Source organism: Martes martes, assembly GCF_963455335.1.
Source record: "Martes martes genome assembly, chromosome: 9".
In the NCBI taxonomy this organism is placed as follows: domain Eukaryota; kingdom Metazoa; phylum Chordata; class Mammalia; order Carnivora; family Mustelidae; genus Martes; species Martes martes.
The window spans coordinates 7,128,356-7,141,768 of NC_137896.1; the positions used below are offsets into that span (position 1 = coordinate 7,128,356).

General features: G+C 46.2%; 1 protein-coding gene across 2 annotated transcripts in view; it reads right to left on the minus strand.

Moving 5' to 3' along the window:
- Nucleotides 1-2,192: 2,192 nt before the first annotated feature.
- Nucleotides 2,193-13,413, minus strand: part of DOK5 (docking protein 5) — a 154,018-nt gene continuing 142,797 nt past the window's right edge. Inside the window, exons 7-8 of one of the 2 annotated variants that reach the window (XM_080814655.1) lie at nucleotides 10,880-11,000; nucleotides 2,193-2,959 (exon numbers count right to left, since the gene is read on the minus strand). In XM_080814655.1, coding sequence (XP_080670781.1) covers nucleotides 2,895-2,959; nucleotides 10,880-11,000 — 186 coding nt within the window. In that variant the 3' untranslated portion in view covers nucleotides 2,193-2,894. The remainder of the gene's footprint in view (nucleotides 2,960-10,879; nucleotides 11,001-13,413) is intronic. The other variant, XM_080814656.1, reaches the window with a different exon arrangement.

The following is a 13,413-nucleotide window of genomic DNA, read 5'->3' on the forward strand; positions in this document are numbered from 1 at the left end:
CCCCGAAGGCAGCACGTGGTAGGGCTTGATGTAACAGGCCCAGGAATCAGAGGGTCTGGGTTCCAACGTGAGTCTGCCATTTAGTAGCCATGAAAGTAAGTAAACAAGGATGGGGTTGGGGTTAATGAGCCAGCGGCCGACTAAGCAAGCCAAAACGTAAGCCGGAGTCGATGCATGGGCCTCCTAGAAAACGAAACTCAAGCTCAACCAGACACAAGACTTTCTCAAGTAAAACAGGCATTTAAACTAGAGTCGGTCAGATAATTTCCTTCCTTTGCTTCTACATCTGCTCTGTGAGCACCTCTCCCTGCCTCCTGTCCCCGGAGCACCCCTCGCCGTCTTTGGTTTGCCCCATTCAGGCAATTTTTGCTCAAAGAAACTGGAGAACGTTAACAGGCCTCTGTTGACCTTTCAACAAAGCTAAGAGATCTCGGGCATACATATTCTTTAAATTATTCAGGCTCCTTCAACCTCAGTTTTCCCATCTATAAAATGGAACCACGAATTATACTTAACCTGTGGACCCGTTGTGGGGATTAAGTAAGATCACACAAGGAAAGCACTTAGAAGAGCACTTGACAATAAATAAAAAAACCACTAGGAAACCGAGTAAGACTCTCTTTTTTGGTTGATCGGTTTCAGTTTTTAAAAATCCTAAAGGAATTTCTGCTGCATAGTTTACTACATTCAGCGACATTTCTTTACACGCTCATTAGGTTTAGACTTGCTTCAGCAACTCTGACTTCATTAAAATTATGATTATTCCTTTAATTCCATTCCCTTTATCTCCTTCTTCAAGGTGAGCCCCCATGTTGGCAGCCAAGGCACCAGGAACCAGGGAGAACCTCTTATGAGACAGTTTTAGAAGAGAAAGAAGATAAAACAAGAGCCAGCTAGAGTTAGGACAATGAAGTGAGGGACTAGTCAAATGGGGGTGGCAAACCAGATTTTTAAAAGATGAATCTGAATGCACCTGGGAAAAGACGGACAAACTAACATAATGGGGAAGGTAGCTACACGGAACCCAGAGAACACAAAGCTATTCACTGTGTCATTTGTGTGTCCCTAATCTGCTAATTCTTAGCTGAATTTAACCCTCCTTCCCCCACCCCCCGATTTTTCTCCACCTCCAAGACAAACCCCAACTAACTCAGGTTGGGGTTTTCACTAGGAAGACTTGGGATTTTAGCAGGTCCACTAGGGTCTCACTGGTCAGTCTCCATTTTGAGATATTATGCACTTTGGGAAGGAGCACAAATGAAAATGAACCTTTTTATGGCCCTTGCTTGGTGCTGAGTAAAATTCACTTTTTCTCTAAAAAATACAGGATAGATTTTTCTGGGGAAAAGGATAATTTTAGAGGACTTAGCTCAGTGTCTGGCACTGAGAAAGTACACAATCAATATTAACTTGCCTCCCCTTATGGGAAGAATTCTATCCCCAGGATAAGAGTTGATTCATCTCTCCATTCAATTATCACGTATTTTTCAAGCATGAGCTATGTGTAAGGCACAGGTCTAGAGCCTGGGAAATAGGACGGCCAGATTTAGCAAAGAAAAATAAAGACCATCCCATCAAATTTCAATCTGAGATATACAATGAACATTTTTTAGTATATTTATATCCCATGCAATATTTGGGATATACTTACACTAAACACTTAGTCATTTGTGTATCACATTTAACCCGACGCCCTATACTGTATAAGGGAACACTACGGACAATAGGGTAGTGACTGAGACACACACCATCCCTGCTTCCTACAAAACCATAGCCATTCTAGCCTCGGGACCTCCCAAGATTGAATTCCCATCTGGCAGTTCCTAGGGGGGAAAGCCTGGGGCACAGACTGACTGCCTCTTCAGAGGCACATGGCCACTGGAGACCCATTTAGCCAATGTCACTCTCTATTATCACTGCAACTTTATTTCCCTGTCATACTCCTCCGCACCTAATGTGACAGGGCCTGCGTCTCCTCATCCTTCTATCCCTGGATTCTATCTAGCAACGTGTCTGGAACGAGAAGATGCTCAGAACAGACCAGCTGAATGAGTAAGCAGGCAGATGCGTAAACAGTCACACTGACATCAAGGGCAATGCCAGACGGGCTCCTGGCTCGTAAGGAGGATATCCACATACCCTCATAAACACCAAAGATAGAAGAGAAAACCAGATCGCCAGAATCCGGAGAACATGGGGGTAAAGAATGCTCATTTATTTTAAAATGTTTTACGGAGGGACTCCAAACAAAACAAAGGCTTTAAAAAAAGGAAGGTGGGGGTAGGAGGAAGATGGTGTGAGAGCAAAACTGTAACCCTGTAAAGAAGACTAAAGGGTCCTTGGAGGTTATTTCTTAACCTAATAGGTAAGAGTCAATCAAAGCACTGATTTAACTAATTCGTAACATCAAAAAAATAATTTCTAGTAGTTAACCAGAACCATAATATTAACAACGGAGGAATACGGTATCAACGGATAACAAATAATGAAGAGCCATTTATTATCAGTACCGACCGTCATACAATTGAAACACTCAGAAGGAAAAATCACAAGAATCCACAAAAGGACAGATTCAGAGAAGTGCAAGGGACACCGTATCTACAATAGAAAATCATTCTGCGGCATTGACTCCTTTCCGTCCAGCTGTAAAAGAGGGAACAAAAAGTCGATATCTACAGAGCATGTTTCAATCACGCTAAGATTTTTTTTTTTTTTTAAAGAAAAAGACAAATATTGCATTGCAGTTTCCCAATGACCACCCAATTAGCCAGGACTCCCAGCCTCTTCCCTTCATGGCTCCCCTCGCCGTCATTCCGTGGCCTCCCGGTGGATCTGCAGCGGCCAACACATCGCAGGTGTGTCCCACAACCATCCTCCATGCTCCGCAGCATCTGTCAGTGCTCGGATCGGTAGGCAGGGAAAGTCTCTGTCCGATGAAGCTTCAGAGGGCTGGAGACATCTTTTCCAAAAAGAATTTAAAACCGGCCGTTATCTTTCAAGAAAGCACGCCATCACATTAGCTAGCAACAGGTTTCTACAGCACAGACGTAAGTAACATGCAACACAGGATCACAGTGAGATGCAGATAAGAGTCAGGAGAGACAACGCGATTAACGTGTCATTTGCACGGGGTCTTTGCGCTGAACTACGGTCCGACCACTCGCCGCGACTTTCCTCCTTAATTTTTTCTCTTCATCGGCTCCCATGTTCAGGATATTGAAGGGGCAGGAGAAGGAATCCTAGAACTGTGAAAACTTTTGTCTAGCATACTCTCTGGAAATCCGACTAGAAAGAAGGCAACATGCTATTTATACTTAGGAAATTTTGTTGCAAGGACTCCCTAAAGCCCACACAGGCCTTCTTATTTCGGGCTTAGGCTCCAAGCCAAGACAACCGAAGACACGGGGAAGGCAACACGGAGGGCCCGTGTTAGCGGCCTCCGGGAGGTAAGGCAGGAGCCGGGCACACTCGTCTATAAAGGGCCAGATACTAGATATTTTAAATTTTGCAGACCATTCGGTCTCACCGCAACTCGAGTCCGCTGCCCGCCCCATGAGAGCAACCACAGGGAGTGCAGGACGAAGGGGCATGGACGCTCCAGCAAAACTTGGTTCAAAAACATAGCGGACTGCACGGGGCCCCCAGGCCCTGGCTGGTCCATCCCCCGCGGACAGGGCGCTGGATTTTATACGAGGGGTTTTACTGCCACCTGCTGGCCGGGGGTTGCCACAAGTCCGGGAATCCACGCTGGCGGCTCTGGGAGTTCTCAGACCGGGGCAGAGCAAAACCAGAGCAACTGAACACAGCAATTTTTTTCTTTCTTTTTTTTTTTTAATTAATTAATTAATTTATTTTAATAAACATATAATGTATTATTGGCCCCAGGGGTACAGGTCTGTGAATCGCCAGGTTTACACATTTCACAGCACTCATCATAGCACATACCCTCCCCAATGTCCATATCCCCACCACCCTCTTTCTTTCTTTTTAAAAGATTTTTTTTTTTAAGTAAGTAAGTAAGTTAGTTAGGTATGTATGTGTGTGTGTGTGTGTGTGTATGTGTTGATTGATTGATTGATTGATTTGACACACACAGAGCGAGCCCAAGGAGGGCCAGCAGCAGCCAGAAGGAGAGGGGGGAGCAGGCTCCCCACGGAGCAGGGAGAGCAACCTGGGACTCCACCCAGGAGCCCGGCGATCATGACCTGAACCGAAGGCAGATGCTTCCCTGACTGAGCCCGCCAAGGGCCCCGAGGGCAGCATGTCGGTAACCATACGTGTGGGTCAAACCCGGGTACTGCAGCGATAGGGTTGCGCCACGGGAACAAGTTCAAGACAATGATGTTTTTAAACCAGGAACCAAGCAAAAAGCTTCATGGGGGCATATGGCTTAGTTTAACCGCTATTACCTTCTCGCAAACAGCCCTGAGCTCCGTGAGACCTGCCAAGACCCTTCCTGACATAAGAAATCATGGATTTGGACATTTGCAAGCCTCAACATGGAACCACAGGGAAATCCTAGACCTAGTCAGACAGTCACTGGTGCGCAAGGGCAGTGATTATTAGTAGAGAAGCGTGAATAGTCAGATGTCCGAAATCACAAGAAATCATTTCTTCCAACCTCCTAACCAGTCTGAACACAGATCCTATACTGTTTCCACTACACACATGTGCACACACACGGTAACACTGAGAAATTGTATTAATGAATTTGAACACTACAAGGGGCGCCTGGCGGGCTCAGTCGGTAGAACATCTGACTCTTGATCCCGGGCTCATGGGTTCGAGCCCCGTGTTGGCTGCAGGGATGACTTAATGAATTTGGGGACTACAGGTAAATACACCATACACCCTTATTACAGTTGGATAAAAATTCCCATGCGAAGTACGCTGTGTACAAATATTATCGATGCAAAACCCAAGTCTTCGGTCAAGAATAAAGCCCTCTCTGAACCTTCATCCATTGCCCCTTAGATTGTAAAAGTTTGTGAGAAAAGGGAACGATCGTATTCACTTGGGGTCACATCAGAAGGGAAGCACTGGCAACCTCGATCATCACGCTGGCCAAGGGAATCTTTCTGGCTTGGCGTCAGTGCTATTGTTAGCTTAAAGCCAGGAAATGGATTGAATGACCTGTCCCACATTTTCGCAGCTCACCAAGGGTCATGAGCTGGGACCAGCCTGTAGACCCCATCTGGGCCCAGACCTCTTCTCTGGCCTACAGAGGTCATAAAATGTTTAGAACTTATGGTCAATCATTAAATAACTCCAAACTTCCATAAAGGTGCGGATCTCCCTGTTTTCCTGTTCTGTCTTCTGCCCCAGGGGCCCTGGATGCACCAGGCACCCACCACACCCATCCGTGCCCTGTTTCACTGTTTGCACGTCCTCCCCGATCCTGACAGACGTGAGAGTTTGAGCCTTTCATCTATCTGTTACCCTTTTACATTTGCTCACGTCTTAATCTCTTCTCTCTTCACCGATGCACACACCATGTATGTGACTGCGTTAGAATTAATATTGAAACACCAGCGTTGATGTCTCTGAAGTAGCCACTTGCTTCTGGGAATCTACCATCGTTAAAATGAATATGCAAATTGCACGAGCTGGAACCAGTCCTCTCGAGGGGTTGTTTTCTTTCTATGACACGTGCCTTTGAAACAGCCATGGTGCCAGAATTTCTTCTCACAGGTAAGAATATATGCTAAAGAAAGAGAGGAGTTTTAACACCAGTCCCTCGCCCACTAGCTCTGTGATCTTGAGCAAAAACTTGACCTCCAAGGGCTTCAGGTTCTGCCTTCATGGAAATGGAGAACACAGTCCTGCTCTTTCCAACTCAAAGTGTTGCCAGGAGAACCAGATACGGCAACACGAGGGATGCCGGGGTGATGGTGACACAAACCTGTGGTGCCAATCTTTGATTTCCTAAAATTATCTGAAGTCAAATCTGATCAACGATGCCTATTTGCTTCTTGTTTTTAAACAAGGGACACTGTCTTCCAAGGCAATGCCAGTAAAAGGATTCTGGAAATATTAAGCAATGGAGAACCTTTGGAGTAAGAGAAAGATTCCTAAGAGGATAACTTTGAGAAGGAAGTGACAGAGTTTAAGAAGGGCCCCCGATGAGGCTGGATACACCTGCTGGCTCCTTCCTCCCCTGAACAGGTCTTTAAGAAAGTCTATCTTCAGAAAAGAGACTCATTCAGTATGCCTTGTGTGCCTTGTAAGGAACAAATCTAGCACTTTTTTTTTTTTTTAACAGATTTTATTTATTTGACAGACAGAGATCACAAGTAGGCAGAGAGGCAGGCAGAGGGGGTGGGGGGGGAGCAGGCTCCCCGCTGAGCAGACAGCCTGATGCGGGGCTCGATCCTAGGACCCTGGGACTGTGACCTGAGCTGAAGGCAGAGGCTTTAACCCACTGAGCCACCCAGGCGCCCCAATCTGGCACTTTTCCAGTGGTGTGTCCATGTTTACTTACATTAAAACAAGGAGAGAAAAGGTTTCATATGCAAATAAATTTGCAGAGCTCTAGTTTAAACAAGATAAAACGGTTTCTTTATGGCAGGACATCTCGAAACCTTGAAAACAGTGATTGGCATTCTCAATCTCTGAAAGAAGAATTTAACTTAACCTGGAGCATTTCCCCCAAACTCACTGGACCACACTACTGTTTGGGGAAAGGGCCGTATCTACTGGAATTAGTACTCCACGGAACACACTTGGGAACCCACCGGTCTGGGGTTATTTTGTGCGATGCATTCCTGAAAGAATCCTGTGAATACAGTGTCCAACTCGATAAATGCTTCTCCTTCCTGAATCTCTTCTAGGATTCATGATAAACCCTTTCCACATGTTGATTTTGTAGGTGCTCAACCCTAGAAGGGCATTTCGATGAAAACTGGAAATGGGGCAGGAGAGGCGGTGATGGTGGATTAAATATGTCTTCATATACCAGGCTGTGTCAAAGTCAGCACCTCTTCCCACCACCACCAGAAATAATAAATCCAAAACTGGGGTGCATGGGTGGCTCAGTGTGTTAAGCCTCTGCCTTCAGCTCAGGTCATGATCTCAGGGTCCTGGGATCGAGCCCCACATCAGGCTCTCTGCTTAGGAGGGAGCCTGCTTCTCTCTCTCTCTTTGCCTGCCTCTCTGCCTGCTTGTGATCTCTGTCAAATAAGTAAATAAAATCTTAAAATAATAATAATAATAACAATTCCAAAACTAACCAGCAGGTGGCTCTGTAGGACTAAATTTGGAGAGGAAATGACCTGTTCTCCAACCAGATGGACTAGTGCCCCTGTAAGGGTCTATGGGCTTTCCAAGGTTAGCTTCCAGATCTGTCATCTAGAAAAGTCCTCCTGAAATACCCCCAGGTAAACGAGCTGGCCAGAGGAACCACAACTCAAAAACATCATCAAAACAAGATATCACGTGCAGCGTAACCTCAGTGTATGGCCCACACAGACAATGATGTCATTCATTTTCTTCCAGTTCCAGCTTTATTCAGGGGGGTGGGGGGAAGAGAAGGAGGAGGACAGACAGCATAGACAGATGGACAGATGAACTTATCCTATTTGTCATGGAACTGACCACCTCTGATAAGAAGATTTTAGGTAGTCTGAGAACTTTTTTTTTTTCCTTAAGGTAACAAATTACTGGTAAATTGAGTCCCACATGACATAGACCACATAGGGGCCCTGTATCTCAATGAATAGTGGTTACTCAAAAGTGATCCACAAGATAACACAAATGCAGACAGATCTATGCAGAACATGCAGTGAAGAAATCTCTCCGTAAACACTGGTACGAATTGAATACAAAATAAAACACATTCACCAACACAGGTAACGAAATTCATGCAGAAGCAAATAATCGGATGGAATGACCGGTCCCCAAACAGAAAGCAAATCATAATAATAATTCTGAGACCATTACCATGCCATTTTCAGGCATACAGATATTCTAAGATATTAGGGTGTTCCCCAAGTATTATCCGTGTGCTGAACAGGGAAACTCTAAGAACTCAAATGCAAATTCATGTTCAATGAAGATCTTAATATTTGACAAAAAGCAACCAAGGTAAGCTTTAACCATCATCTTCAAAACCTAGGACACAATCATCTTCAAAACCCTATAGATTATCAATACAAAGCTTGAGAGTCCAAGAGCTCTGCGGAAAATCTGTGGTATTCATTCTCATGATGATGGCCATTAATCTCACTAGAACCTAAGAAATCACTATCCTCAAATTACTGTTCTGGGACTGCTATGACTGTGATCACTTGAAAAATCTATACCAAGAAACTCGACCTGATTTTACAGTAATCTCATTACTTTTTGAGTGATGGGCTGTAGGGATAATTCAAAATAAAAACAGTAAAGGGCATAAACCCACGTCTAATTTTGATGAGTTGTTTGATGGGTGACATGCTAGTTTCGATAAAAAGAAATAATGGGAACTTCTCCAAGGATGCAAATTTCTTTCTTTACTGTGATGCCGTGTACAGTTCTGCTCTGCTTTTAGAGACACAGTTACTACTACTATTATTTTGGAATCAGCGGATTACTAGTCTTTGATGACCATTCTGGACCTGCGAGCTGTGCAGGCCCTTCCACACATAATATGGGCTTTAGTGCGTGCAGGTAAATTTGCCAATTTTGTTGTTTTTCTTGGGAAAAAAAAAAGTATTTGTATGCTGGATATCGAGCTGTTTCCTTTCCAGTAACCACAGGGTAGATGTTGTCAGAAGAGTCATACACACCCTGGGAGCATACAGTGTAACAGTATCCACAACACCCTCTTTATACCTAAACAGATGTTTTTTGAAACCCCAACAGAGTTTGTAGAGTATTATTATACACTGGGGTCCTGATAAGACCCTTAGGCTTCATCATTTCTGATGAATGTCTCCTCATTTTGGTTAAGGATAGTTATTAGATTAGTTAGGGAGAGGAAGGTGAGTATGCCCTTTACATGCCATCTTCTACGTCCTAAGGATTCTTAAGCTCTGGGATATTCACTAATAAATTCTAAAACTGCTACATATCCTAGGTGTTCAGGTTATCTCACTCTTTGGTGCTTCTTTGCAAACATGCTGTTCTAGGGAAATCCCACAATGCATCACCTTTGATGCAAACCGACTTCGCAAATTATCATTCACTATTGTCAGGAATTAAGGTCACTTATCAATTTCCTCCCTAGGAAGCCTACATCGCTTTGGTTCTCAACTTTGTTTTGCAAGCCTGACACGCACAATCTAGAAAGACCTACTTTCTTTGTAAAGATCGTCTCGGTAAGTGTAGAAAGTCAAGTTACAAAGCAATTCAATAGCTTTGTGTGAATTCATGTTATGCGTAATCCTTTAAACTTTCGATAATTACTATTTATCTTATTGTGTATCAGAAAACATAGCCAGGTGCTCTAAGAGTATACAGGCAGTGGCATACAATTTTCTTTACAAAAATGAATCTATTTAAGGAGATGAGACTGCATAAAATTGAATCATAGTATAGGAGGTACGCCTATGAGAAAAATGCTGATCATGTAATTCAAATATTGCAAAACTTTCTGAACATGCTGGGGAACAAACGATCACCCACCCTGTGCTCCCCTCTCTGCTAAGGGGCAGAGCTTATAGAGTCACAAAGACTAGAATGTAAGGACCCTCAGTACACATTCACTCAACAAAGACTCAGGGCATGGCCACTGCATCAAGGCACTGGGGGATGAAATCAGGAGGACAAAACAGACCCATTCTCCTTGGCTTTACTGCTTCCTGGAAGAGGAGGCCACTGGCCACACAAAACAACATGATGTGAGCCCTGGAAGGAGGACTCTAAAGAGAGGGGCCAGCACCCTCGTCTTGGGAACACACATAATGAAGATCCCGGGCCAGCTGTAAGGGAGTCTGGGAGGGTTACCTTGGAGTCAGAAGGTAAGACCCGGAGATGACAAAGAGTGACCCAGGATGCGGGGAAAGAAAGAATGGGAAAAGCTCCCTGGGGGAGAAATGGCCACCAGGAAGGGCTGAAAAGGCTGAGTGACCAGGGAGCAGACAGTGCTCTTGATGGCCGAGGCCTGTCTCCTGTGGCCCTTCACTGGCTCTCAGACTCATTCATTCGGCAGATTTCTGCATACGAACTAGGTGCCGTCCTCCACACACCCTTCTAAGTCCTGGCATCTTGCTGCTCGTCATGCAAAGTTCTCCAGCAGGGGTCCCCCGCAGAGGCCTATTTATTTTTTCTGTAAGTTACACACGGACAAGCTGTTCTTACATACTATAAACCATAAAAGCTGCACTTGAAAAGATAAGAAAATGTTTAAATTTTTTTCTCATTCTTCCTGCTGTCCCCGCCACGGGCTCTTCTGCATCCTGCTTCTGAACCCACTTTTCTGGAAGGCAGGCCTCCTAGGGTTTGCTTAGAGTCCCCGCAGAGCCAGAACCCGGGACCCCGCCTGGTGCATCCCTTTCCAACGGCACAGGTTCCAAAGCGTGGGCATTCACGAGAATCCCCTGGTGGGCTTGATGAACACACAGATGGCGGGGCCCCCACCCCGGAGCTCCTGATCCTGGAACTTTCAGGATCCCGGAAGGGGCCTGTGCATTTGCCTTCGAGCACGTTCCCAAAAGATGCTGGTGCCGTTGGTGCCAAGGGCACCAGCCTGTTTTCTCGCCGCGCGGACCCTTGCCTCTCCTGCCCGCACCCTCCGCAGGTGTCTGCTCAAGGTGGTTTGCTCATCCACTTCCTAAGATCGAGAAACCCAGTGGAGTTGAGGGCCCAGGGATCCGCATTGTAAACAATTTTCCCAGGTCACGGTGATCGATCAGGGACGTGCCCTGGCGTGTGGCCTCTACACCCCTCCCCGCCCACTTACCTTGCAGGCGGCAGAGCTGCCCGGCACTGTGCTGCCGCGTGATGTGCTGCCAGTAGGCGCTGCGGGGCAAGGGCACCATGGTGCTCAGGGAGGCGGCCCGCTCGCTCATCTTCATCTGGAGCTGCATCCAAGGGGAGAAAGGAGCGTGTCAGTGCCCCGGGGGCTGGAAAAGGCTTGGCAGAGAACCGGAGCGCCGGGGATCAGAACCTCGGAGCAGCTGGGGGCCCCTCTGCGGGCATCTCCCCCCGGGGGGCTCAGCTACTCGCTTTTGCTCACTTGGCAGCAACCATTCCTCCCCTCCTGGCAACAGCCTGTCCACTTTCCTTCGGAGAACCTCCCTCCCGCCGGTTCAGCTCCGTCTATCTGGTTACAGGGGGCTGATGACCTCACCACTGATTCTAGGCATGGTTCGGTGACCTAAGTCAGGCCAATAAGACACAATCCCTGGGAACATGTATCAGAACTTTTGTGGAAGAAAGAACCCACGGAGGTAAGCCAAGTGTTTTTGTCTGTTCGATCCATTGCGCTCTCTCCTCCAGGTCGAGAACATTTCCTGGCGCGTGGCAGGTGCACAGCAAATGCACACTGCGTTGAATGAATGGGCTTCCTTGTGGGGTTGCTGGGGACGGGAGATGGGCGGGAGCCTGCCTTGGAACAACGAAGGGAGAGCATGCCAGCCGATGGACTGACTCAGAGGAAGACAGCCAAGAAAAGGGGGCGACCTTGGATCCCACCTAAACCTGGAAACTAGCCCCGGACTTCTCAATTATATGAGCCAATTATCTCTTTTCAGTTCAAGCTGATTTGAATTGGGTGTTCTGTCACTAGGATCAGAACAAAACACTGTCTCCTCTTCCAAGCGCCTGATCTTGGGTCCAGATATGGAGGGAGGAAAAGGGACGCTGGGGCTGTAGGCTCCGGGTCCTGGGGAGTCGTCAGTGGCCTGTCTGACACATTGGCGGAACTGACCTTACAAGGGAAGTTTCAGAAAGAAGATGGCCTCAAGGATGGGCAGGAGTTGAGCAGAAGGATAGGTACATGGGGACAATACAGCAGGAAGAGCCAAGTGTCTCATCTCCGCCCGCTCCGAATGCCATCATAGTTCAGTTTTGTTTTTTTTTTTTAAAGATTTTATTTATTTATTTGTCAGAGAGAGAGAGGGAGAGAGAGTGAGTGAGTATAGGCAGAGGCAGAGGGAGAAGCAGGCTCCCCGCCAAGCAAGGAGCCCGATGTGGGACTCGATCCCAGGACGCTGGGATCATGACCTGAGCCGAAGGCAGCTGCTTAACCAACTGAGCCACCCAGGCGTCCCCATAGTTCAGTTTTATTACGCATTAACAGAAGTGACTATCTGCAATGTTCAATTTCCCAAAGTTGTCCGAATATCAAATAACCCACCTCGGTCTTACAAGTGTGCCCAGAATCACACAGATCTGCACAAGCTTCTGCAGTAAGACAGAGTTTGCAAGCCTCTAGAACCGAAGGCAGCTTGGGTCTCTGCCCCTGAGGACCTGGTTAATGGCACTGAGACCCTAGGGCATACTTGGCCATGGAAAACCGGAGGAAGGCAGATTCACATCAATGAAAAACAAAACATGTATGTATTGTATTATTAGGGAAACAGTGAGTTGCCGACCATTGTATCTAGTGGAATGCCGCTTTAATTGCTCATATGAGAAGCAGTGACATTAAATGCCTGCCCACTTGGGCTGTATTAGAGTTCAGTACCTGCTCAGCACCTATCTAGCACAAACTAAATACAGGAAAAAATGAAGGATATATAATTATTATTATGAATTACAAGGCCCATTTAAATATTTTTTACTTTTGGGGCACCTGGGTGGCTCAGTGGGTTAAAACCTCTGGCCTTCAGCTCGGGCCATGATTCCAGGGTCCTGGGATCGAGCCCCGCATCGGGCTCTCTGCTCAGCGGGGAGCCTGCTTCCTCCTCTCTCTCTCTCTCTGCCTACTTGTGATCTGTATCTGTCAAATAATAAATAAAATCTTTAAAAAATATTTTTTACTTTTTATTTTTTTAAATAATTTCTTTATTTATTTGACAGAGAGACAGAGAGAGCACAAGTAGGCAGAGAGGCAGGCAGAGAGAGAGAGGGGGAAGCAGGCTCCCCGCTGAGCAGAGAGCCCGATGCGGGGCTCGATCCCAGCACCCTGAGACCATGACCTGAGCTGAAGGCAGAGGCTTCACCCACTGAGCCATCCAGGCGCCCCTCATTTAAATATTTTTTAAAAGAAAACTCTCCATTCTCCACACCTCATCTGTACGGTAGATCCAGGCCTAATACACACCCATTCATTCAGTGTAACCAAAATAATAGGAGGCTTCATACCCCCAGTGACCAAAACTCATTCTAGGTGATGAGACTGAACTTGGAACAAAGATTAGAACCAAGTATTCCAAAGATAATTTAATTTACATGTGTTGCATTTACATACAATGGATTGAATACTCGGTCCTATCACAATAGGACAATTACCCAAATGGGTCCCCCGGAAGAATCAGATAGCACTAGGTT